General features: G+C 37.3%; 1 protein-coding gene and 1 long non-coding RNA gene across 2 annotated transcripts; both read right to left on the reverse strand.

Annotated features, from left to right (window-relative positions):
- Positions 1 to 628: 628 nt before the first annotated feature.
- Positions 629 to 1,186, reverse strand: LOC131219907 (uncharacterized). The gene is made up of 3 exons (XR_009158513.1): positions 1,114 to 1,186; positions 939 to 1,022; positions 629 to 856 (listed from the first exon to the last, which is right to left on the reverse strand). It is a non-coding gene; the product is annotated as an uncharacterized LOC131219907 (long non-coding RNA).
- Positions 1,187 to 5,184: 3,998 nt separating this feature from the next.
- LOC131219908 (dol-P-Man:Man(6)GlcNAc(2)-PP-Dol alpha-1,2-mannosyltransferase-like) lies at positions 5,185 to 6,741 on the reverse strand. The gene is made up of 2 exons (XM_058214898.1): positions 6,433 to 6,741; positions 5,185 to 5,399 (listed from the first exon to the last, which is right to left on the reverse strand). Exons 1-2 carry the CDS (start codon positions 6,708 to 6,710, stop codon positions 5,258 to 5,260), a joined length of 420 nt encoding a protein of 139 aa, XP_058070881.1. The 5' UTR covers positions 6,711 to 6,741; the 3' UTR covers positions 5,185 to 5,257.
- Positions 6,742 to 25,778: the final 19,037 nt, after the last annotated feature.

Below are 25,778 nucleotides of genomic sequence, written 5' to 3' on the forward strand. Positions count from 1 at the left end.
GAATAGGTTAAGGTTGAGGTTTAAGAAATTGGGTTCGGGTTCGCGATCGGGTTTAGGTTATAGGTTTTTGGTTAAGGTTTAGGTTATAGTTATAGGTTTTGGGACTTGAGAATAGGTTACAGGTTCAGATTATAGGTTATAGGTTATAGGTTTAAGTTAAGGTTTAAGTTATAGGTTTTGGGATTTAAGAATAGGTTTAGGTTACAAGTATAGGTTTAGGTTAGGTTGTAGGTTAAAGTTTAGAGAATTGAGTTTAGGTTATAGGTTTAGGTTGTAGTTATAGGTTTTGGGATTTGATAATAGGTTTAGGTTATAGGTTAAGGATGTGGTCCCTGCAAACACAGATATAAACACGGCCTGCTCCAATTGGCCAGGCCCTTCCAATGCTGTCCATAAGAAATGGACAACTTCATCATGGTTATAACAGCGGTTCCCATCTTCCAGGGACCCCCACTCAACATTCGGATAGCTCCGACGCACATCCGGGTCTGCTCCATCAATTTCGAGTAAATACATAAACATGGCCTGTCCAAATGGCCAGGCCACTCCACTGTCCATAAGAAATGAACAGCTTCATCATGGTCATAACAGCGGTTCCCACCTTCCAGGGACCCCCGTTCAACATCCGGATAGCTCCGACGCACATCCGGGTCTACTCATTTAAATAAAATGGATTATTAAGATCATTTAAATAAAATCAAGTCCAATCAACAATCTAACCCGGAGGATTCTGTTAGTATTGTTGACGGCACCTCGAACCGTGTTTAAATCCAAGTTGTAATCTGTGGCCATTGATGCTATTTGTCTTTTTGTGAAGTTGGCAACGATTTCTGCATCAAACCCGGTGAAAGCAGCCCTAATGATAAAGAACATTTCTTTCCAGGAATTCATTATCTCTCTCTTTTAATTTTTTAACTTTCTATTACAATAATAACTACCTGAAATCATGGCGTTTTCTCAAGATAGAAGTCCAATCCATCCCAACTTGTGCACCAGTTAGGACAAGTAATTCAAACAACATCCTGCAACACATTTAAATGCCTAATCAGTCTCACTCCAGTCTTATATATTGAATGCCTAATGTACAGTCTCTTGAATTGGTGTAAACCATACCTGAATTGTTGTACACATCATTTGATTTCCAACCTCCCCAGGGAGTAGATTGATCAGATTGAATGGGCTACTTCATTACTTACTTCTTTTTCACTAGAAATGGTGCTTACCAAATGGAGGAAATCATACATCTGTTATGACATCTAGATTTGATGCTACCTAGCAAAAAGAAGAAAGAAGGTGATTCATATTTATGCTTATGAAACAAAGTCTAATAGTTTACATAGCTAGATTATTAAACTAATAAATTCTAAGAAAAATAGCAAGTGCCAAGACCTATGGCATAAAAAAATAATCGTTGCATGGATTAACAATCAAACAACAATGGTAAAGGGAAGAAAACTAACTTCTTTCTTGCTCCACATAATCTAGTTGGGGCGTCATATTAGTTCATGTAAGATCTGCGGACACCACATGCATATAAATTAGTTCATGTAGGACCTGAGGACACCACATGCATATAAATACAATCATTAAAATCTAAAAAACATTAAAATCAATCAATGTGCATCAGATAACTAGAAAAAGCCCCTAATTACCTTAGTTCTAATCAAAACACCTGAAAACAAGTACCCAGCATCCTCAACTCCCATTGATTTTCATCAAATAAACACAAACTTCAAAAACTAATAAACAGAAAAGTATCTACATGACCACTCCATTTTTTAGATAATCCAAGTATGAAGAACATCTGGGTCAATACATATGCATCAAATTGCTTGAGAACATCCCAAGTTCCCTTTATTTTGGTCCCAAAAAAAAAAAAAAAAAAAATTCCGAAAACAAGTACCCATCATCCTAAATTCCCATCAATTAATATAACATGATCACATAAACTTCAAAAATTGCCAAATGCAAAAGTACCCACATGAGCTTCGCTTACATGTAACATAAATGATGTGTACAACACTCCATTAATTATGCAAGTCCAAATAACTTGAAAGTGCCCCCAAATTCCATTGGTTTCAGTCTAAGAACACCCAAAAGCAACTACTAATCATCAAAAACTCCCATTGATTCACATCAAGTAATCCCCCAAATTTTAAGAATTGATAATACAAAAGCACCCATACAAGATTCCATCATCTAAACCACAAAAAATTATAATAAATCTGCATAACACTTCATTTTTCAACCAATATGCATCAAACTGCTTAAGAACATCCCAAATTTCATTGGTTTTTCATCCCAAAACAATTGAAAACAGCCCATACATCATCCTAAAGTCACATTGATTTTCACCAAATCAAAAAAAGTTCAAAAGGAGAGATACCCATATGAGATTTCCTTCTTGACAATAGAAAAATTATTATAGTAGAATCCAAATGGATTCACATCAAATGACTACACAGACTTGAAGAACTGATAAATGCAAAAGCACTCAAATGAGATTCTGTTACATATAATTGAAAAAAACCACATAATACTCCTTTTTTAATCCAAATTTGATGAACATCGAAATCGAAAAATATGCAAAAAATTGCTTCAAAACATCCCAAATTTCACTGATTTTCCAAAAAGAAAAGAAAAAAAAAAAAAAAACAACTACACATCTACTAAAATCAAATTGAGTTCCAACTCTAATGACTAATGGAAAAAGTCAATCTCATAAGGAGATACCTATACTCACACACAGACTCTCAGACTCAAAGAATCCAATATACAGTGAAATAATAATTTAAAAAAAAATAATGAAATTTTGATAGAGTAGGACACCAGGACAATGTCATATTCTATTTTCCTATAATCTCAAATGTGAAATGATGATGTGGGAATACCTGGCCATTATTGACTATTATATTAATTTTGCTGTCAACAGCATCTGCTAATCCAATAATCTTCAGGTCATGGAAATTGGTTGTCAAATTTGAAGATTCTGCATTATCTGAAACCAAGCCTTTTCCCAGACTATATGGCAAATAATACCTGCATAAGCTTCGTTTACCTGACTGCAGTTTTGCAAACAACAAAACCATAATATCTTATCAATAATCCTGAGAAAGTGAAAAAAGTGAAAAGTTGACCAGTTACAAAGTCAACAGCAAAAGTATGAAAGAAGCATGTAATCCATTTACAAAGGTTTCCCCAAAAAAACAAATCATTTAAGCAAGACAACTAATGCATACATTAAACACCTCGAAACAGAAATAAACTGTAAATTTCAAAGTCGTATAAGCCTAAATTAAACCTGGATTTGAAAATTCCCAAAGAAAAAAAAAGACCAAAATTTCAAAGAAAAACAAACAAAGATTGAAGAAACTGTATTTCATAGTGACAAATTATATTAAAAAACTAGATAGTGAAAAATGTCACATTAATGTCATGGGGAATTGAAAGAGCCTGAAAACATGCCCATGCTATGGAGTAACAGGGAACACGACCTTAGCAATACAACATAGTTCTATAAGACCAGCAAATATAAGAACCCATCGCAAGAAGAGCTTACATAAAGAAGGTTGTTTTTTGAAGCCAAGACAACTATGTCAACAAACGGTAGCAGTCCAACTTTCACTCTACAAAAAAGATGGCAAGAAGTAAGATTCATATAATTGGTATGTGGCTAAATTTGTAGTTGATCAAGCCTCACTACCTTGGACGTGTCACAATAACAGAAGTAGCAACAATTGCAGGGATGCTCTGGCTCATATGAAGTTTAACATCAACAAGAAGCTCATTATTACTCTCATCAGTCCTAAGCCTTACATAGAGTAGCACTTTTTGTTCTTGAAGGAGCAAACAAATAATAGGCCCCCCATCATCATCAGTTGCCAGAAACACCTGAACAAGTGTGGCAATGGCAATGGCAATGGCAATGGCAATGTAACTTACAAGATATAAAAAAGACGAACATGGTTCCATACTATCAGTAACATTGGAGAGAAAAAAAATCATGGATCTATTGAATGTCATCAAACATAAGGTTACATCATTAATTCCCTCTAGAAAGACTAAAATGACCAAACAAGCAAAAAGAACATACATCACATCAGCTACAGCAAAAATAAATAGTCTAACTACACAAACATTATTAAAATGCATTGTGCATGCCGAACATCAAATTCCTATATCAGTCTCCACAATATTTTATGCCCCATTTTTTGGAAAGGTGGACAGTACCACCGAATTTATTGATTAAAAAGGAAAATTAAAATGGGGGAACAAAGAAACATTACACCAGGAAAGCTAATAATGAACATCATATAGTTCAACCTTATCCAAAACAAAAGCAAATTTAGCCTTAGCAGGCAGAGAAAACCTATTATCGAAAATTTCATTAGATTGACAATCACAACACCATCAAGGCATCAACCACCTTATTCCCTTCCTTGAAAGTTTGCATGAAAATTATTGTCAAGCTATATCAGATATTTTGAAATTCATTCCAAAGCAAAAGGGAATTCCTAAGAACATTAAAAAGTTTGAAATTTCTAATCCTATCAACTAGTATTCTTAACTCTTCACTCAATGTATAGCAATGACCAGTAGTGGGAGGAATCGAAGAAAGGCGAAATCAGGGGACCTGCCCAAACATGAGTAATAAGACCTCCTCCAGAAATACCCTGGTTCCCACAAGAAGCACCATCAAGTGCAGAGAATCTTTTGACAAAGCATAGAGAATGGAATCAAGCTATATTGACAAAATTAGAAAGAGAAAAATAAGGATATCATATGAATTGGGACCATCCACCTATTGGGTCCCATCATGGATGGCCTATGGTGCAAGAACCACATAATTGGATGGTCACAGTGATCACAATCTCCACACTTCTCCTCATTAAGTGTTAGCACTAACTGTTTTTTTTTCTTTCCCACTGTCAATTCAAAGGAAGACCAGACAGATTCCAATATGCACTGGTCAAATATTGTTTTTGATCCATGAGCCATCCATGCCCTGGCCTAGCAGACAGACAAGTCCCGATTCATAGATGGCATGGCCATCTAAACAGCGGAAGTGGGGCTCTTGTAAAATAACCAAAGCAATCGGCAATCACAATTCCAAAGCATCCTAAATTCACCTCTAGGAGAGCAATGCAGTTGTTTAAACCAGAATCATCCAGTCATCTCTAGACATTTGCTGGTTTTGTATACACATTTATCTCTTATGAACAAATGCATGCATTTGCTGAATTCATTAAGAGGGGAGTCAGAAGAAACAACCACTTACTGATGTATCTGCAGAAGTTTGATTGCCATCACAACCACTGAAAGAAATGGCCAAGCCACCACTCGTACCTTTATTAACTCCAGACAGAGAGCTGTGGTTTTCCCACTGGTAGAATCCAGCCCTGTATGAAATCAACAAGGAACTGAGAATTAGTCCTGATGCATCAAAACATGGTTGAAAATTCTAACTACTAGCATCAGCCCACATGTGAGGTGTCACAAATGCACACATGCGTCTTCCATGAAGGAAACTTGGGCTCTCGCTTCAAAGCCTAACCACTTAAGGAAACTTCACATGAATATAGTAGCATGAGAGACTCTTAACCCTTTCCATCTAAGCTCAAAACGTGTGGGCCTACCCATTTCTAGGCACGTAGTTCAGGGAGAACTAGCGGGAAGGTGAGTCAAGGGCATTTACATGTGTGGATGTATGGAGCATCAATCTGAACCGTTCATGTGGACCCTAGTGGTTGGCTGGATCCGTTTAGACCACTCTTTCATGTGGTGTGGTCCATTTGAGCTTTGGATCTGCCTCATTTTTTTGCTCATGCCCTAAAATGAGCTGGCGGAACCAATGGACAGCATGGATATGACATATTCATCATGGTGAGCCTCACGATTTTTATCAGTATAGAAATGCACAGGCTTCCCTTTTTTAGGAGAGATGATTCACACAGTTTTGAGGCAGCAATTCTCCCTCGACTAAACAATGGTAAGAAATAATGATGGGCCATTTGTAGGTATTTACAGCGTAATTAGGAAAATCAAACAGCTCCTTAGGTTCATTTCCACGGAAATCAAGCCGAACAACAAATAAGGTACATTGACACGAGTCCTTGCAACATTTACACTATTTTCTGTGTTGACTGATTTCCATGGGGATTTCCGTATCAACATTTCATCATCACCCTACTCAAACAACCCCTAACCAGCCGAATCAAGTGGTTGCCGATGCGTGTTTTGCAGAACCAGGACTGTCACGATGTTTGAATCTTGCCCAGGTTCTATAACACGGAATGCGGTATTCTGATCATGGGATTGGACAAAACCCTAACCTAGTTTCTTGGAATGAGGAACACGAAAATGATCTTGGACTCAAGAAAATGACCTTGGACACTTCAAAATAGAATTGAAACAGATAGAATGAGGGTTTACCTGTATTCCCAGGTCTGGAATCCGGATTTGAAGAGGAGAAAATGTAGTGGCTCCCAGTAATTGAAGACCTCGTCGCAGTTGTGTATGATGTTGGATGTCGCGCTCATGTATCGGAGGGTTACCAGTGCGAAGAATGGGAGCTTCCAGCTCATGGATCCGTCATCCGTCTTCTCTCCACCGTCCAATTTCTTCTCTGGTTTGTCCTCCTTGGTGTAGCTCTCCGTAGAAGGTGAAGATGAGGTGGGAGGGCGTCGTTGCTTCGATGTGGCGAGAGCCATGAGAGAGAGAGAGAGAGAGGGAGGGAGCCTGGGAGATGAAGAGAGGGAGAAAAGGGCGGACGCGAGCGGGAGATAAAAGTGGAATGAAATTTTGGGGAGGGCGCATGACGGACGGACCATTAGGACCGTGCGTTTTTGAACGTGGGGCCACCGTGATGTATGTTATTTATCCACTCCGTCCATTAATTTTAAAATATTATTTTATAGGTTGATGTAGAAAATAATCAGATCTAAGTTTTAAGAAGACTACACAACATATTAACAATAGAAATTTAATTTTTATTATTTCTTATGGTGTGGTTCACTTATATTTTTAATCTATATAATTTTTGGATTAATCCACTGAAATTATATATCAAAATTTATGGATGGCTTAGATCAAACACATATATTCTACTAGCCCTCATGGAGCCCCTTAAGCACAATCAATATCTAATAAGGTCTTGATGAGGATGTAGGTTTTAGCTACAGATCTACGGATTAAAACTGTAGTAACTATAGCGAAGGTTTATATCCATAGCAAAAAACTAACGTGGTTCGTATCCTTTGCCCTTTTTTTAGTAGCAAAAACTTTTATAGCTGCCAAAATGTTTTTAATGGTCGATGCTCATTCAACATTGTTTCCTATAATGTGGTCCACTTGAGATTTACATATATCTCATTTTTGGTCTCATATTGTAAAATTATATGGACGGCATGGATGAAACACATACATCATGGTGGGGGCCACAAAGCACCCACTACCAGCCATCGGCTAGTGTACGGGGGAGTAGTCAATCCATTTGCAAGCGTACTAAGTAAATCCTTTGGGGCCCACCATGATTTTTTCATTTTATCCACTCCATCCATCCATTTTAACATATAATTTTATTACATAAGCTCAAAAATGAAGCCTATAAAAATCTGAAGTGGACCACATCATAGGAAATAATATAAACTAAACGTCTACCATTGAAAAATTTTGAGAGGCCACTGAAGTTTTGGATCAAGTTGATAATTTAGTTTTTCCCTTCATCCATGTATTTGTAAAAATACATCATGGTTGGGCCCACACAGCACCAACCACAAGCCATTGGATGGTGTAGGGGAGGAGCCAATTCGTTCCCTTTATTTGTGGTGTGGTCCATTTAATCTTTGGATATGATTCATTTTTTGGATAATTCTATACAATGATCGCGAAAAATAGATGAACGGTGTGGGTTGATCCCAAATTTTCGGTAAATCCATAATTCAAGTGGACCATGCCACACAAAACGGTGTGGAATAATGATTTCCACCGTTGATACCTTCCTTGGGCCCACAGTAATGTTTATTTGTCATCCAACATGTTCATAATATCAAAAAAAAATATGAATGAAGTAAAAACACAAACATCAGCTTAAATGTGGGCCAGACCACATAATATAATGGAGGGGTTTCCTTAGAACATTCATAATCATATATTGGGCCTGCCTAAATGTGATTCACATATCCAACCCACTCATTATGTGTGTCCCACTTGGATGAGGGGTCAGACCAATTTTCAACTGCATCCATGTCTGTATTAACTTATAAACAGGTTGGATCTCAAATAAACATCGCGGCGGGCCCTAAGAAGGTTTCAATAGTGGGTGTCACTATCCCACTCTTTTCTATGGTGGGTCCACTTGAACTTTGGATTTGCCCCGTGTAAGTGCTATAGTTTATATTCCTGTCTGTTGTCAAATTTGTGATGAAAAAATCACTGTTATGTTATATATAACTTGCTCTTTCAAGGATCAACATTCATGAACAAGCTAAGCTCACAACAAGCAAAGCTCACAAGACAAGACTCAAGATCTTGAATGAAAGAACTGCTCACAAGACAAGACTCAAGCTGCAAGACTTCAAGAAGAGTTCAAGGCAGTTTTTACACTTTCAAGATTGAGCTACATCAAGGTTTGATCTACATCAAGACTTCAAGGCTCATACTTCAAGGTCTCTTGTTCCTAATGTTTCAATGTCCATACTTCATTATTGAGGTTTAATTGACCATAGGTTGACCTTAGAAGTAGGTCATTTCGGATACATAAACTGAATGTTTATTTTACATGTGATTAGTCTGTTCTTTGACTAGTCCTAGGCCTTCTTCGACTAGTCCTAGACTTGCTTCGACCAGTCTAAGAAATTCCTCGACCAGTCGTGAGTTTGTTACAAATTCCGGATAAAATCTGTTAGCCTTCGACTAGTCCAGGAATCTGTTCGACCAGTCGTAGGAATAGTGTCGACTGCTCTTCGACCAGTCGTACAATCTTCGACTCGAAGTCCAGCGAAGATTTTCAGGACCTACGACCTACGACCAGTCGTAGGAGAGCTTTGACCAGTCGTAAAACGGTCAGAGCATATCCCGCCGAATTTTTCAAATATCAGTTAGTGCTTCGACTAGTCGAAGAGCACTCTAGACCAGTCGAAGACCTGATCTTCTCACCTATAAATAGTGTACGAATCTCAGAAGAAATCATCGAATTAATTAAAGTATTCAAGCCAATCTTCGTCGAACTTCTGAGAGATAATTCTGTGCTCCATCTAAGCTAAGTGTGCTTATTTAATATTCTCTTTCCTTAGCTTTATTTTAATTGATTTTGTTTCTTATATTCCAATCTGATTTGATAAGAGGAATTATTATTCCCTTTCTTTGGAATCAAAATCAATTAAGGCAAGCCCTATTTGGTTTAATTTAAAATCTATTAGAATTAGAACCATTGTAATCGAGTACTGGACATTGAACTTGGACATTCAATCATCTACTCTGATTTGGTTCTACCGGGCTGCTACATCGAAGGAGATATTCAGGTATTTTACATTTAATTGCAAATCCCTTTCTATTTTGGTTTCTTTCAAGATTTGCCAGAAAAATCTTTTTGTATTGGTTTTCTGAGGAGAGCCAGGAAAACTCAGAAGTGGTTTTTTTTTTAATTGTGTAAGCCCACATACAAAGACACAATTGTAAGGGTTTTGGGTGAACCTGGGAAAACCTATTTTTAGTGAACGCTAATATCCCCTGTGTGAGGATATTAGGAGTGGAGTAGCATTTTGTGTGGCTGTTGTATAACAGTTGGTGAACACACAGGCGAACCACTATAAACCCTTGTGTTGTGGTTGAATGATTTATATTTCTAATCTTTAATTAATTTTTGTGAGATGTATGTATGGTGGTGAATGTTGTAATTATTTAATTCAAGCTTTGTGAGAATGTTGTAATAGCTTAGAATTTATTTTCTGCTATTCCTTTATAAGGTTGATTTTCAATTTCATTTGAAAGTTGTTCCAGCAAGGTTGCCCTGCCATTTTTATGGTGTATGGTTGTCCCTAGAACAATACATTTTTAATTACAAGTTATTTCATTTCAGTTTGTATTTAATTCTGTATTCCTCTTCAATTTGAGATTTGATACAAAGACCTTTCTAGAAATAAGGTTGTCCTACCATAAACTCTGCTTTTGGTGTAAGGTTGTCCTTAGAACAACGTTTGTATCAACCTCTCAAGATCTGAATTTTGAGGTTATTTTAATTTACTGCATTGTGATTTACTTTGGCTATCATTTTCTGTTTATTTCCGCTGTTATAAGTTTTTATTTGGCATTGTCCTATTCACCCCCCCTCTAGGACTCATAGCTTGGCCTTTTCACCCCGTCAGTCAAATGCACCATTCCATGGTAGCCACGACCTTAAAAATAAAGTCAATCCATGACTTGGGTGGGCCACACCACATACTATAGTTGAGAGGGTTACCCTCCCATTAAAACATTCATAATCATTTATTGGGCCCACCTAGATGTGGTTCATAGATCCAGCCCATTCATTATATACGTGTGTCCCACTTGGATGAGGAATCAGCTCAAGTTTCACACACATCCAAAACTCATGTGGGCCCCACCAATTGAATGCTTTTATATGTTTTAGGGATGTCTTCACATAGTTTTAGATGTTATGGCTCACCTGAGTTTTGTATACGACTGATTTTTGGACTTAAATGGGACATATCAAATGCATGGTGTTGATGTTCTACATACATCATGGTGGGGCGCACACAGATTAACCTCATGGGAAGTTCCCAAGAGGTGACCTTATAGTACCATTTCACTCTTTAGATAACTCCTTCATGGGTGTTACTCTAACCGTGTATGGCCCACCTTGATATATTTTATGTATATCGACATCGTCCATATATTTTTCCATCATATATTTAGGATGTGATTTCGAATCATAAAAACTCAATAATCTCAGGTGGGTTATGAAATCGCTCTTATGATGATTTTTTCACCTTTGGATTTTTGTTGTTTTGATGAGGCTGTATGTTGAATTCCAGGGGTTGTAGGGTTTGATTTTGTTTTCTTGTTAAATATTGTTCGATTCTACTAGTGGTGTTTGGAAACTAACCTCTGATATTAATTTGATTCCATTTAGAAAAAATTTTGTTTGTGTCAATGTCTTATGTTTCTGCAAGTTCTAGGGTTTCTAGTGAGACTTATGTGTTGTGTTTTACTGTTTTGGAGTCCTTCGAGCTAATATGTGGGGGCCGACTATGGATGGGTGGAGAGCTGGGAATGCCTTTCATGGAACAATCTCTGCCACTTGATTGGTGGACTTGGTACGATTGGATGGATGTCGGTTGTCTTTTTTCTTTTTTCTTTTTTTGAGATTCCATTTGGCTTAGTTAACTATATTCCAGTTCCTTTTTAATTAACAAGCAGCTTAAACTATATCTAAGCGGTGTAAGTTTATATCTCATTGCTTTGGAGACAAGTTAATAGCCGAAAAATGATAACATGAGAATGACATATACTAATGTATGCATTTGGTACTAATTCTTAATGTTGGCAACACCTGGCATACCTGTACCCTCTCCAAAGGTCACACTGATTGGATGATTTTAACTGTCTGAAATTGCCGTTGGATTAATTTGGACCATTTTCTTTTTGACTATCCTGAGGAACATTGACTTGTACTATTCTTTTTAAACATCTATATGCTTCAATCTTCTTTGGTCTGCACTTGGGTTGAAGGGCACATCTATTCTGTTGAGTAGAACACTTATTTTAATATCACAGTGATTGGATAATCTCAACCATCTGATATTACCGTTGAATTTAAACCATTTTCTTTTTTACCAAGGTATTGAGGAACTTTGATTTGCACTCCTCTTTCTTAAACGTGTATATTTTTTTTTAACCTCGAGTTAACACTCTTCTTTTTCCTTTTCCTTTTCTTTTTTCTTTTCACGTTTACATGTTTTTAATCCCACCTTGTGTATTGTAGGCCACATCCATTCAATTTGGTATAGATCCTTTTTTTTAATTATTATTTTTCTTGTCAAAATACAAAATCTAGTTTTCTTTTTTAAAAAATATTTTTTTTTTACATTTTTTCAATTTTTTCACAATTTTGTTTAATTTCTTTTTTTTTTTTCAAAATATCAATTTTTAATCTCACTTTTGTTATATAACTTTTTAATTTTTGTTGTCAAAATACAAAATCTAGTTTTCTTTTTTTAAAAAAATATATATTTTTTTACAATTTGTCAATTTTTTCACAATTTCATTTAATTTTTTAAATTTTCTTTTTCAAAATATCATTTTTTTATCGAAATCTTGTTATATAACTTTTTAATTTTTCTTTTCAAAATACAAAATCTAGTTTTCTTATATATATATATATATATATATATATAGTCATGCTCCCCTGCGCACCTACGCACGTGCGCACCTTTGCACACGTGCCATGGGTGTCTAATCTGAGCGGTCCATGTGATGCGGAATCACATAAAACCTCACGTGACAAATTTTCACCCTGATCTAATATTCTAGTGGGCCATAGCAAAGAGAAATGCAAATCAAGGGAGGAAACTGTTTTCATTTTTCATGGCCCATAAAAGTTTTAGATCAAAGTAAAACTTAGGCCTGGGGGGTTTCAGGAGGTGCTGCTTCACATGAACGGTTTAGATTTTGGATCCATATCACATATGATTGTTCACTCCCCAAGTATAGGGTTGTGATGTAGTAATAAACTTAGTAAGACCGAGGTTGAATCCACAGGGACTGATACCTGTACGTTATCTGAAACCAAGTAGAACTAGAACTAGACTAAGATGTGATCTAAACCAAATAGAATTTAAGGAATAATTGTGGAATAATTATCTAAAACTTTAAGGAATTCAGAGGAAGGAAACTAGGGATTCAGAGGATCCACTTGTAGAAATCAGGGAGATCTTATGCCTGCTTCAAAAATCATGGAAATTAAACTGAACTTCTTCTGATATAATTTTAAAGAGATGAAAGGTATATGAATTAGAATGGATTCCATCACCACACCATGCCCAGGGGACAAAGTTAACAAAAGAATTAAACTAATTACCAACCAATCAACATGCCATGAAGGTCAAGAAGGGTACCATCATCCAACCATGCCCAGGAGACGATGGTGGACAACAGGGCCTCCTGACGTCATAAACATCAAAGAGGAAAAGAAATATTCAAAGTCATTGCAAACCCATTGTAATTTCAGTCACAACAGACCATTAAAGACTAAGAAAATATTCCTTTGATAATCAACTTAAAATCAAATTCAGTTCAGAAATTTAAATTAAAGGCACAAAGTAGGATCTCCCATCTCGCTACAGGCTTCACCTCTTAGCCCTAGCTAAGAGGTTTAGCCTAGCATGATTATGCTAGAACCACAGAAAAACAATCAAAGGAATAAAAGGAAAAGAAAACAAGAAACAAAAAAAACCGGATCGTCTAGCCAAATCCCTCCTGCTGCTTCCCGTTTCTTTTTCTCCCTTGCTTCTTCTTCTCTTCCGTTCCTTCAAAGCCAAGCCCTGCCCATTTTGCTCACGTTCCAACCGTACCTCAACTGAGCTCCCTCTCACCAAGCTCAGCTCACGCCCTGAAAAACCAAGCCAAGCTCCTTTTCTTCCCTGTTTCTCTTTTTCTCTCCCTGACGTGCAGCAGCCGCCAACCTTCACACCCTCCCCCCTTTCTTCAATGCTCCTCTATCCTATATATGCCTTAGGCGCTTGCTGTGGCTCTTGGATTTCGTCCGGAAAACTCCCGGAAGCAAAAGCTTACGCAGCCAGCGATGCAGCAGCGTGCGTAGCGAAACGCAAAGACGAGTCGCGTTTGGCCTCAGTTTGGGAGGCTTGCCGTCCAATAACCTCAAAACCAACTTCTTGGCTAGAATATTGGCCTCCTTGTGGACACATTGGACGGTATGGATCACTCAAAGCATTGATGATCGTGGCCCACTATCTCCCGCAAATCCCGGCCTCGACTGGATGCTGAAACAGGGCCTGCGCACGCGGGCTCGCTGTCGAAGTTGGTGGGGCCCACTTTGATTCTATTTTCAGAAATCCACTCCGTCCATCGAGTTTTTCGTGAAAAACCGGTAGATCAGAATCGGTTTTGGGTCTGTTTCAGTGTGGCCCACGTTATCTTTCAAGTTACCGTCCGTTTTCTGTTTGGACGATCAAAAACAATCTCCGATTATGTTGTGAAATTTCTCCACCTAAGCCTGAGTGGAATGGGCCTTATGAATGTCATGGACGGTCCGGATTGGACCTTTTATGCACGGTGGTGGCCCACTGACGTCGACCGCGACTTCCCTGTTGCGAAGCAGAAAACAGACTCCGTGTTTAAGCAGGAAATCGGGTCAGCGTCTACTGACCCGTCTCCTGATTTTGATGTGGCGCGGGCGCTGATGTGCATGATGTACATGCATCACGTACAGGGTCCACTACGATGATTTTTCCCAATCCACTCCATCCATTTGTTTTGCCTCCCTATTTAAGGGGTTGATACCAAAATTGAAGCATATCCTGTTATCAAGTGGGCCCCAAATTGGAGTTTAATGGCTGATCTATATGTTGAACCACTTTTATTGGGATCCGAGGGTTGAAATTTGATGTGTACGGTTAATTCATGGTCCTCAGGCCACATATGAAGTTTCGAACTGATCAGATGGTGGGAACCCTATGATCTTGTATTCTGGACGTCTTTTAGGCCTGTTTTAGATGAGTGGCTGGACTTTCTCTGATCTCTGACATGTAAATCCTCGATCGTGGTCCCCTGGGGCCCCGTCCAATGTCTTGGTGATGACTGAGCTTTAAATCCATGCTTTTAGCATCTTTTCCAGTCCACGCTCATAAATCTACCTTGCAACACAAACACGATTAAAATAGGGCGTTTAGACAGTATCATGTTCGTAAATCTAGGTAACAACTGGGTCTGATATGCAATATTTGACCATCAACAATGATGGGTTCTCAAAAAAAGTTCATACGTAGTACGTACGAACTGGTTCGCAGGGGAGCGTTTCCATATATATATATATATATATATATATATATTTTACAATTTGTCAATTTTTTCACAATTTTGTTTAATTTTTTAAAATTTCTTTTTCAAAATATCATTTTTTAAATATCACTTTTGTTATATAACTTTTGAATTTTTCTTGTCAAAATACAAAATCTAGTTTTCTTTTTTAAAAAATATATTTTTTTACAATTTGTAAATTTTTTCACAATTTTGTTTAATTTTTTAAATTTTCTTTTTCAAAATATCATTTTTTAAATATCATTTTTGTTATATAACTTTTTAATTTTTCTTTTCAAAATACAAAATTTAGTTTTCTTTTTTAAAATATATATTTTTTTTACAATTTGTCAATTTTTTCACAATTTTGTTTAATTTTTAAAATTTTCTTTTTCAAAATATCATTTTTTAAATATCACTTTTGTTATACAACTTTTTAATTTTTCTTTTCAAAATACAAAATCTAGTTTTATTTTTGAAAATATATATTTTTTTACAATTTTGTTTCATTTTTTAAATTTTCTTTTTCAAAATATCATTTTTTAAATATCACTTTTGTTGTACAACTTTTTAATTTTTCTTTTCAAAATACAAAATCTAGTTTTCTTTTTTTAAATATATATTTTTTTGGAATTTTATAATTTTTTTACAATTTTCTTTAATTTTTAAAATTTTCTTTTTCAAAATATCATTTTCTTATCGAATTTTTTTTTTCAAAATTATCAACATTATTAAAAGTTCTTAATTTTTATTTCAAAATCTAGATTTTTATAAAATTACATTTTTTTTCAAAATCTAATTTTTTTTCTTAAACATTGTTAGTTATTTTTCTAAGTTTTTTATCCTTTTTTTTTTTTCAAAATTCATAATTTCTTCTATTTTTAATGTTTGACTTGAGCATTAGAGACGGTTTAGACCGTCTCTAATGCAGACGGTCCTTGACAGTTTCAAATAACCATAATAAAACGGCTAAGGACCGTCTTTAATAGATGGTCATTGACAGTCTTAAATAGAGACTGCTAAGGACCGTCCCTAATACAGGCTATTTTTGACTGCCTTCTACAACTAGTAAAAGATGGTCGATGACCGTCTATAATTGAGACGGTCAATGACAGTCTTAGATTACCTATACGAGACAGTCCTTGACAGTCTCAAACAGAGACAGCTAAGAACCGTCCCTAATACAGACTCTCTTTGGCAGTCCCAGATTACAGGAAAAGACGGCCAACGACTGTCTCTAATTGAGACGGTCCTTGACAGTCTCAAATTACTAGCAAGAGACGGTCAATGACCGTCTCTAATAGGGACGGTCTTTGACCGTCTCAAATTCTGCCATATAAGACGGTCAGGGACCGTCTCTTATTCCCGACGGTCAATAGCCGTCTTTTATCTGCAGTTAACGACGGTTTTTGACCATCTTAAATGATTTGTCAACGTTGAAATTTTTAAGACAATAATAAGGACGGTCAAGGGCCGTCTAAAAATTTAGAAACGGTTTATGGCTATTTCTAAAGTGTCTTTAAACCAAGTAATTTTAGAGACGGTCCAGAACCATCTCTAAATCCGTCATTTTTTGTCCATTTTTCACGTAGTGACACTTTTATCCCATATCCATCAGGTTTGGCTCTTGCCACATGGGAGTTTGAGAGCTCAATCTAAGCTTACCAGCTGGAAAAGAAAAGGACAAATATGCACTAAAATGGTTGCACAGATCACAATCTCACCCAATAGCTAACTCAGAAAATGCTGCAAAAGCATGGAAAGTGTTTTTTTTTTTTAATGGGATACTCAAGGAACCAAAATCAAGAATGCATGTTTGGATGCGCATGTGAGATAAATTGTGAACGTTCCATTTAAACAGTAAGACTGTAAGAAGTCGGGAAGTAAATGGCCTGATGATGTCAAATTGCAGGTGGTGTTCCTCCAATTCCTCAGTATCATAAAAGAAACTAATTGCAATTGGGTCATTCCATCTTTATTAGACTAGTAATCAATTCAATTGGATAGATCATCCAAATGTGCACACACCCTAGTGCTAGAAATTAGAGCCTTGAACAATATCAATAACCACAAAGCAATACGACAACATTCAACAATTGAATTTTAGTGGCTTAATAAACATTAAATGACACTTGAATCAAATATTCACTAGTTCAAACAGAAACTATATCACACATAGGATTTTTTATTTTTTATTTTTTTTAACCCCAAATTCCAACTTCATCTCTAATTAGTTCTAATTGCTAAAATTTATGTGAAATATTATTTCTAACCAAAGAGATGTTTAAGGAATTCAAATTACAATTTCTATTATGGTTCCCTACATTTAGGGAGTGTTAATTTTTAGTCTAATGTACCATGCAGTGGATGAGGAATTTTCTATAATGCCTAAGTTCACTTATCGTGGCAACGTTATTTTTTACTAAGAAAATTTTAAGGAAGCCCTATATTTCAAAAAAAAATTATTCATTGAGTGTAATGTTCAAGAAAACTCCTTGTTAATATCAATTGTATCATGGTGGCATTTGTTCTCATGCGGTACCTAAGTTTAGTTTCTAAGTTCAAACAACTAAGTCTAGAGGTTTCAAAGGAGCCAAAAATTTTGCGTCACTATGTTCAAAATTTTCCTAATTCCTAAGCAATTCCAACCAAGTTTGAATGGCTATCCTAATGATTTTAAGGGAACTTAAGTTTGGTCTCTACGTTCTCAACATTTCTCTAAGTCTAGGAGAGATTCACCTAAGTTCCAACCTCTAATTCCAACCTCATAACTTAAGACATTTAAGGTTTGTATAAGTTTGTTTCCCATAGGTAAGTTTGTCTAGACTCTCTCTTATACCATCTTTTAACAACCCGATTCCCGGAACCTGAGTACACTACTTGTTTTCAAAAAACTCAAGCGTTAACCTCTAAATATCCCAAATTCCATGTACATTTTTTTCCTTTATCAGAGTTAACCATTTAGGCGGAATAAAAACAATTCAAGTATAAGAGGGAGTCCAAATACACAACCAAGATTTCAAGTAGTTACCCAAAAACTTATACAAATTAATGTCTTAAGTCTAATAATACATGACAGTGCAACTTAAATGAAAATGAAATCAATAACAGGGAGATGCAAGAAAACCAAGCTCCACCTATTCCACATGAACTCCATCTTGCGCATTATCTGCATTTCCTACACACTGACTACGGTTTGATAACGTCAATGGCTATCATAGTGAGGTATACCCCTCAAGATTTATCGTATCATCAAGATAATTAAGCATAGTTAACAAATGCGGTGTATAACAAATATTACATAATGATTATTATGGAAATCAGATAAGGTTCATCAGATACATATTCATTAAATGAATTTCTCAAAGATGATCTTGTTTAAATGCATGGATGCATACACATGCTCACAGACCTGGGGATGCACATCCAGTTGGTAAAAAAATTGCCCAAGGAGAACTAGCCACCCGGAAAAGTACACAAGGTACGCCCAAGGATAACTAGTCGCTCGGAAAAGACTATGCAACGAAGTCACCCAAGGAGAATTAGTCTCCCGGAAAAGACTATTAATGAAGTCGCCCAAGGAAAATTAGTCATCCAGAAAAGTACACAAAGGTACACCCAAGGATAACTAGTCTCCCGGAAAAGACTAAATAACGAAGTCACCCAAGGAGAATTAGTTACCCGGAAAAGTACACAAAGGTACGCCCAAGGATAACTAGTCTCCCAGAAAAGACTATAAAGATCGCCCAAGGATAGTGTCCCATTCCACACTCATACTATTAATAGGAATGACAATATCCATTTTACAATATTTCTACTCATTTACTACTTTCCCTTTGAAATATGTTTGGGCGCACAAATGTATACAACTAATTGTCAAAATTGAGAGTCATTATAGAAAATATTCAATTCAAGGATGCGATCGGAAGGGATTCTTCCCAAAAGCCACATAGGCACAAATGGCCAACAAAATAGTAAGTCCACAACAAAGAAATTTCAGTTAATCTATTAAGCAGAATGACCATGAGTTCGAGGACTTCCAATAACAACATCAAGTAATCGCAAGTGGTAAAATCAATCACGTACAATATCAATAGCATTTACACATATAAGATGGGATATTCGAGACCCATCGCATGTTCAAATATTTGAATGTAAATCCAACGATCAATTATTTTAGAAGAATCATCTATCATTATTTCTACTAAATATTAAATTGAGCAATCACAAAGATAAATGAATGCAAAAAAATAAACAAAGCTAACTATCATGATGTAAAAAAGCTTGAAGGGTGGTCCTCACCTTAGGATTTGGCTACTCTTCTCACTTGATTTGAAAGTATCCTAAATGAGGGATTTGGGGAAAACACGAGTCCATATAAATACATTAACATACTAATTCAATTAAACATTATTTAATTTTAATTTAAATATAAAATATAATGTTAAGAGATCGATTCACCCAAACTCAACCTTGGAAACGACTCAATTTTCAACCTAACTCCACATGAGCTAGAATCAACGCACACAAAGAAACTAAAATGGGCAAAGTTTAACCTCTCAATTCTAAGCACGAATTTAAGAGTTAATAATTTTATTCAAGAAAGTTTAATATGCAGTTATAAGGAGCTCACTCACCTTGTCGATTCCTACTTCGGTCTAGACTTGGAGGCTCAAGTCTGGAGAATCGGATGGTGAGATGTTGAAGTGAATCAACCCCACGTAGATAGCACAAGACGTTTGACTCCTTAGGCCCAACTGAGTCAACTCACCTTAACAGCCCACAACTCTCTCACCCTCTCTTTCTTCTTTTCTCTTCTCCCTTCTCTCTCTCTCTCTCTCTCTCTCTCTCTCTCTCTCTCTCTCTCTCTCTCTCTCTTTAGAATCCCAACAACTGCTCGACCAAGCCCAAGCCTAACTCGGTACAGACTCCCACTAGAACATGACTCGAACTGAGTCAAGACAGCCTGACTCGGCGGCCGCTCGCCCCTCTCTTCTTTCTTCCTCTCTCATTTCTTTCTCTCCATCATCTTCTTCTTCTTTTTTATTCATCTTCTTTCTCCTGAAAGGGTCTGGACCCGACCCCAACTCGTTCAGCTTAAACCGAACTCGGTCTAGACTTGGTGAGTCGAGTCCATCCGACTCGACACGGTAGCAAAGGGACAGCAGTCTCTCTCTCCTTTTTGCTTCTCTCTACCTTCTGCTTCTCTCTCTATCTTCTCCTCTTTCTAGAGAACTTCCGGTAACAGCCTCCAAACTGGCTTGACTTAGTCTAGACTTAGCTCGATTCGAGCTGGTGTGGCCATGCACGACTCTACTCACGACCAGACCCACTGACTCGAACCAGGTTCACACTCCACCCTTCTTCTTCCTCTCCAGTGTCTCTTTTCTCTCTCCTCCTCAGTTAGGAAAATTAGTTGAGATGCTAGACTCTCAGTCAAAGAATAGAGGTTCTTCTACAAGTCTTTGTAAGTCACCCTTGTTCTACAAGTTATGCATCTGTGTTTGTAAGGGTATTCACCTACATGTAAGAGTTATCTTTTTGGTTATTCATCTGTTATTATGCTTGCTTAATTGTCTATATGAAGTCAATCCTATTATAAGTGTGCCATCCAATTAATTCATGCATTAGATGATCCCCTCCATGATCACTGTTAGATGACCCAAACTTAGGCTTATCAAATCAAGAACACTTTTATGTTGAAACAGGGCCATTGATTTTTTATTTTTTTAATTTTTAACCATCTAGTAAATGTCCACATATCCAATAGTCAGCTAAGTAAATAATACTAATGTCTAAGTGCATGGTACATCCATGAAGACCCATAATTTAAATAGTTTATTTTGAATAGCTTGCATTGGAAAGTACATAAATTTCCATTAGTTGTGCATCATTTCTCACACTTTGTTATTCCACTATAAGTACATAAATTTCCAAGGAACCACCCCGAAGATGGTCTTTGCCTCTATGACACTAGAGAACTACCTAGAAACTTTTAAAGTAGAGGAGATCTCCCTCTTGACCATTCGAGATTTCGTAGAGGAATCCAAGGAAACCGGTGAGGTATTCATCATAGTGGTAAAGGGAGAGGAATATGAGCCCTTAAACATTCCTCCAAGTTAAAGACCGTTATTAAACGAATTCAAAGAAATATGGCCCGAAAAGTTACCTGATGGATTGCCTCCCATACGGGATATCCAACATCTCATAGACCTCATCTATGGGGCTAGCTTGCCCAACCACTCTCACGATTGAATGAGTCCGAAAAAGTGTGAGATACTTTAGTGGCAAGTGGAGGAATTGACCCATAAGGGTCTTTTAAGAGAGATCATGAGCCCATATGTCAATCTAGCCTTATTGACACTAAAGAAATATGGGAGCTGACGCATGTGTGTCAACAGCCAAGCAATTAATAATATTTCCATTAAATATCGATTCTTGATACCGTAGTTGGACAAGATGCTTGATATGCTAGAGTGTGCCAACGTGTTCTCTAAGGACCTGTTTGGGCAGCTGTATTAGGTGGGATTAAGGTGAATGAAATTGTAAAGTTACAATAAATGCACGTGTAAGATATTGTTTGTGGATTGGGTTTATCCCATGTTTTCTAATGCCATACTTGGAATATAGCCATATAAAAGTAAATCCTAGGATTTACTTTCAAATTGAGTTTGGATTGAATGTGAATGCTATGAAATCCCATCTAATACACCTTAATGCCACTGCCCAAATAGGCCCTAAACCAGGACTGTACACGAACCGGGCTAGCCCGATTAGCTCGCTCGACTCGGCCCGAAAAAGCTTGACTCGGCCCGACCCGGAATTGAGTTCGGGTCGGGACGGGCCAATTTCCTCAGCTCGAAACTGAGTTCGGGCTGGGTTTAAATAAGCCCTCGTTCGGCCCGACTCGGTCCGAAACCTGACCCGACTCGGCCCGACCCACAATTCAATTATTAAACTAATTCTTTTTGTTTGCATGTGTAGCATCTGTCTAAAATTCCAGGTTGTTGATTGGTAGTGGCTAAATACATATAAGAAAAATGATATATGAGCTTTGCAATTGCAGCTGTTTGGAAACTACTGGTTGGTTGTATTGTATATTTTTTTTGTGTTTCTTGAAAAGTAGTTTTCTTGTACAGAAAACTTCTCTTTATTTGCAATATGGCTTTCTACTTCTTTCACTTAATGTCAACGTGACTTTTCATGCATCCGTTAAAAGGCATCTTCTGATATATATATATATTCCTTTCTTGAGTCAGTGAACCTTAATTCTCAGGAAGGTCAGGCATGTCTATTTTCCATTTAATGCAGAGAGTTCAGTATTCATATCTTTTTTATGCATCTAACAAATTCTTTCATTTTTAATATTCAATCCTTGACTGTCGTATGAAAGTTCCAAATCTCGGTTTTTACACATGCATCCATGCTAGTTTGAAACATATTATTGAGGTCGTAGTGATTGCACCTAATGAGTTCCATGTGACAACTGTCACATCATGCAGTAGTGTTTGGCTTACTATCCAGTGGAAATCCAGTTACCATTTGCATGTGGATTTATGAGATTTTGCATGGCAGAGACCAGACAGCTGGTATTAAGTAGTAAGAAGAAGCATCTGTTCACTCCCCAAGTATAGGGTTGTGATGTAGTAATAAACTCGGTAAGACCGAGGTCGAATCCCAAGGGACTGAAACCTGTACGTAATCTGAAAATAACTAGAACTAGAACTAGAAAAAGATGAAATCTAAATCAGGTGGATTTGAGGAATAATGATGAAATAGTAAACTAAAATATGTAGAATTCAAAGGTAGGAAACTAGGGATATAGAGGATCCACTTGTAGAGATCAGGGAGATCTTATGCCTGCTTCAAGAATCATGGAAATTAAACTGAACTTCCTTTGATATAATTTTAAAGAGATGAAAGATATATGAATTAGAATAGATTCTATCACCGATCCATACCCAGGAGACAAAGCAAACAATAAAATTAAACTAATTACCAACCAATCAACATGCTATGAAGGTTAGGAAGGGTACCGTCATCCTACCATGCTTAGGAGACGATGGTGAACAACAGGGCTTCCTGACATCATAAACATAAAAGGAAATGGACATGCTCAAAGCTATCACAGACCCATTGTAATTTCAGTCACAACAGACCATTAAAAACTAAAAACATTCCCGATAATCAAACCATTATCAAATTCAGTTCGTAAATTAAAACTAAATTAAAGACATAAAATAGAATCTCCCATCTCACTACAAGCTTCACCTCTTAGCCCTAGTTAAGAGGTTTAGCCCAACATGATTAGGCTATCCTCAAATATCATAAAGAAATTAAACGAAAAACTAAGAAAACAAAACTCTGTAGAAACTGCTTCCCGTCCAGGTTTCTCTGCTCCACGCTCAGCACAAAATTCGATGCCTTTCTCTCTCTTTTTCTTTTCCTTTTATAGAGCAAGGACTCCGTGGCAGCTTGCGTGCATACCCCTTACACATAGCAGACAAAGGTGCGAAAGTTTCACGCACTGTAACAAAACGTGTAATCAGAGCTTACTCTGGTTGTTTGGTGGACCCCATTCTTGACAATCATCAAGAAATTCAGTCCATTCATTAGATTGCCCTTGAAAATTCAGTAGAACCGGATGATTTCTAGACCGAATTTGGTGTGCCCCACCCGCCTTGTTCGTTGTATCGTCGGTCTCTGTTTGGACGAATGGGGACTGATCTCTGTGGTTTCCTAAAATGAGTTACCTAGATTAGGGAGAGAGAACCCGTGGGTTCCTGATGGACGGTCTAGATTAGACCTATGGGCCCTGATGGGTGAGGGGTGGGCCCACCGCACGAAACCAGTGTCTGATTGCCAAATAGAGCCGCCGCAAGTCACTGTCGTGTTTGGTGGAGCTCACGATCGATGTCAAGTGGAAAATCCACGTCGTCCATTGAGGTCTACTCGAAAAACCATTTGGATATGGTCATTTTTTGATTGAATTTGGTGTGGCCCATGAGATTATCTACTCCGCCGTCCATCTTGTGTTTGAACGGTAATCTGCTTGTCCGTACGTTCATGGGTCGAAAAAGACACTTAGGTGAGGGTTATGTCTACCCAAGAGATTCAATGGACGGTCTGGATCATCCATTTGGATGATGAGTGGGCCCTACTACTGAAAAACGGACGGACAGCGTCCATCCGCTGTTACTTTGCAAGAAGAAGACGGGTCAGCCCGTCTTTGACCGGGCTGACCGTCCGGTGCGCGTCCAGCGCACCTACGCACTGTGCACACTCAAGTGCAGGTGCGGTCCACTATGATATTCTCAAGAAATCCGTACCGTCCATCCTTTTCTCCATCTGATTTAAGATGTTGAGTCCAAAATTGAAGCATATCTAGAGATCAGGTGGGCCCCAAATCAAGGGTTGATAGGCTGATCTGTCCGTTGGGACACTTTCACAGGGATTGAACAGATGAAATTCGACGTGTACGGTTAATTTATGGTCCTCATGCGATGTATGAATTTTTGAGCTGAACGGATGGTGGGAACCCTGTGATCTTGCATTCTAGATGTCTTTCGGGCCACTTGAGCTTCAGTTTCTTGATTTTTTTAGATCCCTGGCGTGCAAATTTATCGATCTTGGTCTCCTGGGGTCCGTCACTTGCCTTGGTGACTTCAGAGCGTTAAATCCATGCATTTAGTACCCTTTTCCAGTCTAGGCTCGTAAATACGCCCTGCATCACAAACACGATTAAATCGGGCCGTTAAACAGTACCATGTTCGTAGATCTAGGAAATAACTAGGGTCTGATATGTAATATTTGACCCTCAACACAACCCCCAACCAGCATCTTGCTAGTCTCGAGCAAGGTATGCGAAAAATAAATTGAGAATTACAGGACAATTTTTATAAACTCAAGTGATTTATGAAAAACAATTCAGATATTAGAATTCTAAGATTCATGAATGTTGGCATTACTTTCTCCTGAAATCAAGCTCACAGTAAACTTTATAATCAAGTTCAAATATTAATCCATTAATTAGAACAATTCTAAACATTGAGTTCCATGAGTGTATAGTGTAATCTCGGCTTAACACTATTAAAATTCACTTCTCTATTTTAGGATATCATTGGTAACCACAAGAGAATTCATGATAACCAAAACTTAAACCAAAACTTGATTCATTCTGCCAGCTTTTGATGATTTTCACACTATGTCAACTTTTTAAGAGTAAAGCCAAAGAGGGGAAACGAATCCTCACCTATAGGGAGCAGACCCATGGTGAAGACTAGTTGCCCAACTTTTCCCAAATGTCAACCATGGGGAATCGAATCTACACCTATAGGGAGCAAACCTATGGTGAAGTTCGTTCGCCCAACCCTTTCCATAGGCAGCTATCTTGTAGCTGGGTATTTTCTTCTTTTTCTTATTGAACATGATGGACAAATTCCCAGGTTGGTTCCTTCCATGCTTAATGATCACCAAGTTACACTTCAATATTGAACTGAAACCGTAATGTGCAAGCAAGATGTGTCTTGTGAAATCATGACTCAATCAATGTTTAAAACCTCTAAATATGGATTAATAGTTCAAACGTAACTGTGAAATCTAACAGACAACTAAATCCAAGAGTCATAAATTACCAACATTACGTATCTTAAAATTCTAAGTCATAAATGGATGTCAAATTCGCATCAATTCACAAGAATTTTTAAAAAAATTTCACAATTTTTGCTTAAGACCAAGAA

The sequence above is a fragment of the Magnolia sinica genome, chromosome 12, assembly GCF_029962835.1.
Source record: "Magnolia sinica isolate HGM2019 chromosome 12, MsV1, whole genome shotgun sequence".
Lineage (NCBI taxonomy): Eukaryota > Viridiplantae > Streptophyta > Magnoliopsida > Magnoliales > Magnoliaceae > Magnolia > Magnolia sinica.